Consider the following 3,038-nt stretch of genomic DNA (forward strand, 5'->3'; position numbering starts at 1 on the left):
CTAACTGTCAGGAAGTTTCTCCTTAGTTCTAGGTTGCTTCTCTCCTTGATTAGTTTCCATCCATTGCTTCTTGTCCTGCCTTCAGGCGCTTTGGAGAATAGCTTGACTCCCTCTTCTTTGTGGCAGCCCCTGAGATATTGGAACACTGCTATCATGTCCCCCCTCGTCCTTCTCTTCGTTAAACTAGACATACCAAATTCCATCAACCTTTCCTTATATGTTTAACATGTATTGGTTTTTGGAATGTATACAAAATAGATTATATGTTCATTTAACGATTGCTTGTGTCTGAGCAGTCATTCAAGATAATGTATAAAGCTATCACTCAGTGTATGGAAGGGAAGGGGGAGGCAATTAAAGTCAACAACAGACACTGTGGCTACTATTGCTTGTGTCTGTGCAGTCATTCAAGACAGCCAGGCAGCCAGCTCTGAGTTAGCTTTTGTAGGCCACCCGCCATGACAGCAGCAGCACACTTGACTCCATACAAAGAGCACTAATAAGAAATGGCTGATAAATGAAGTGTCTTGATTAAATTTTACTTTGCCTCAAATGGTGTGTGAACTGCATTGTTAAAAAGGGTCTCTCAATGCTAAGAGAGGCCTGGCTGATTGCCATGTTTATTCTGGTCCTTCCTGATGACAGAATCATGTCCCTATGACAGGAGTCTCCGGAGGCTATTTCTAGTCCTAGACAGAAATGTATTCAATTCACATAAATCCAAGTGTGATAACTCTGTGCTCTGCATATGAACTCAATTCTTCTGTATTTCACAAAAGAACTATTTTGTAGGAAAAAATGTCCTGATGCTTTTGCAGAGGGATCAGGATTGCATTGCTTTCTATTCTTTTGAATTTCAGTCTCATGCCTCTCTAATTAAATTTCAGCAAATAAATTTAATTTAAAACCTGTAGCCCACACAGTTTTCCCTTTATGTTATAGAAAGCAGAGATGAAGAGAAACTGATTGCCTTCCAGATGTTGCTAAATTAGAATTTCCAGCAATGTTCATTATCGGTCAGCAGGCTGGCTCCTGAAAACAACATCTGAAAGGCCACATGTTTTCTCCTGTCATGGAATGTAGATGGATAAAAGGGGTAGGTTCTGCCCCATTGCTCTTATTGGCTATTTTTTTTCTTTTTACTTTAGCAGAAAATAAAGTTGGTTAAGAAGAATGTTAAACTCTCAGTTGAGTTTTGCACCAATCATTTTGAAAGGATGAGCTCATAAATACACTGAAGAGACCTCCCTCAAAACCTGTGATGTTATCTTGTTCTGAACTGGGCCTTTGGATCATCTTCCCCTTGTTTTCATGTTGTAATGACTGTCCAGTCTGGTCAAAATCTTGAACTGGCCTCTGCACTGACTGTAATTGGAGCATCTGCTCTACAGCTGAATAGACTGCACTTAACCTAAACTGCACTTCTTCCTACTTCCCATTCCTACTTTTTTGGTTATTTTTGTTTAAAATAAACAAAAATATTGTTTTTTGTGTGGTTATGCGGTGGTAAACATTCTCTTGCTTCTTTTTTTTATGTGCTTTTATAGGTCCTCCAGAAACTTGGCAAAGCTGATGAAACAAAAGATGAGCAATTTGAACAGTGTGTGCAAAACTTTAACAAACAGCTGGTAAGTGAGTTTTAAGAATTCCTTCATTGATTGTTGAACACCACCCAGAGTCACTTTCCATGAGATGGGTGGCCATATAAATTTCATAAATAAATAAATGAATAAAATTTGCTCACTTATTCTTTTAATTTGTGATCTGTCTCTTTCCTTCCCTGATCTTAATTGGTATCAAACCAGTGCCAGATGGTCAGAAATCGATTTGGGATACAGTATTTAGGTTCCAGTCTGCTTCCTTTGGTATAAAAGTTTCAAGGAGTATTTTGGCAAAATTTAGAGATGTTGATTGATTGCTGCAACTATTCTTCCCTCCCTGTGAATAGCACACAATATTTAAAAATTGCAAATAGCCTCCTCTTTAACCTTTGTGTCTTTGATGATTTACTTAATTTGCAACAGAAGAAATAATTATCTTTCTTTTCCAGTTCTTCTTAGAATATAACATGTGTCATCATAAAAATATAAATGAGCATTTTCTGCTCTATAATTGCAAAAATGCATCATCTAAACATAAAATAGCATTGTTATGAGAGAGAGAAAAATGACAAAAGGTCAAACAAATTAATCCCCTCCCAAAACATGTGCATGGAACAGACTATTCCATTCCATGGAACATGTAGAAAACTTGGATTTAAAAAAAAATGCACATAAAACAATGAACAAAAGTAATGTCTTATTTTGTTATAATGTTTTTGTTTAATTGGGTTCTCTTCTTTAATTTATTTATTATATAATTTAACTCAATTTAGAATGTATGTGGAGCATGTTTTAGGTCATATTGAATAATTAAAAGTAATTAAGTAATTACTTAATTAAGTAATTAAAATCACACATTTTTAACCATCACTGTAACTATTAAATTCTTTTAAAAGGAGTAGTAAATGATCTATCGGGGCTGCAAAATGCAAAACCCATGGTCAGACGCCATATCCCCAAACACTAGTAGGTTCTGTATGTGTGCAGAAAATAAATTTGGCAATTTTGAGCAAAAAATCTTGCTGTTTAGGTTGTCTTCTTGCTTAGTTCTAAATAGCATATAAAGCAGTTCACTGAGTATGTGATGCAATTTTTGGAATCATGTGTTTTTAGTTACACTAATGCAATAAGTAGTTTCCCTTATAACATACTGAAACATCAAGCCATATTTAGGAGTTCATCTTGCTACTTTTTTGGATTATAAGCAGTGGTGAGATTCAGTCGGTTCGCACCACTTCGGCAGAACTGGTAGCTAATTTTTTATTGCCCAGGCCCAGAATGGACTTCCGGTAGTGGCATCCACACAGAGAACCGGTTGTTCACATATTTGAATCCCACCACTGATTATAAGCATAAAGTAGAAGTGTTCTTCAGTACCGTGTGACTAAGTGCTTCCATTAAAATAAGTTTAAGCACAAATTTGTAGGAGATGACCAG

General features: G+C 36.2%; 1 protein-coding gene across 8 annotated transcripts in view; it reads left to right on the top strand.

Moving 5' to 3' along the window:
• The window catches only part of BIN1 (bridging integrator 1), a 118,764-nt gene that overhangs the window by 54,708 nt on the left and 61,018 nt on the right, over positions 1-3,038 (top strand). For all 8 annotated transcript variants that reach the window (XM_015831245.1, XM_015831209.1, XM_015831202.1 and 5 more), the window contains exon 2: positions 1,548-1,628. In XM_015831245.1, the coding sequence (XP_015686731.1) occupies positions 1,548-1,628 (81 nt within the window). The remainder of the gene's footprint in view (positions 1-1,547; positions 1,629-3,038) is intronic.

This window comes from Protobothrops mucrosquamatus, unplaced genomic scaffold, assembly GCF_001527695.2.
Source record: "Protobothrops mucrosquamatus isolate PMUCROS unplaced genomic scaffold, P.Mucros_1.0 scaffold_254, whole genome shotgun sequence".
Lineage (NCBI taxonomy): Eukaryota > Metazoa > Chordata > Lepidosauria > Squamata > Viperidae > Protobothrops > Protobothrops mucrosquamatus.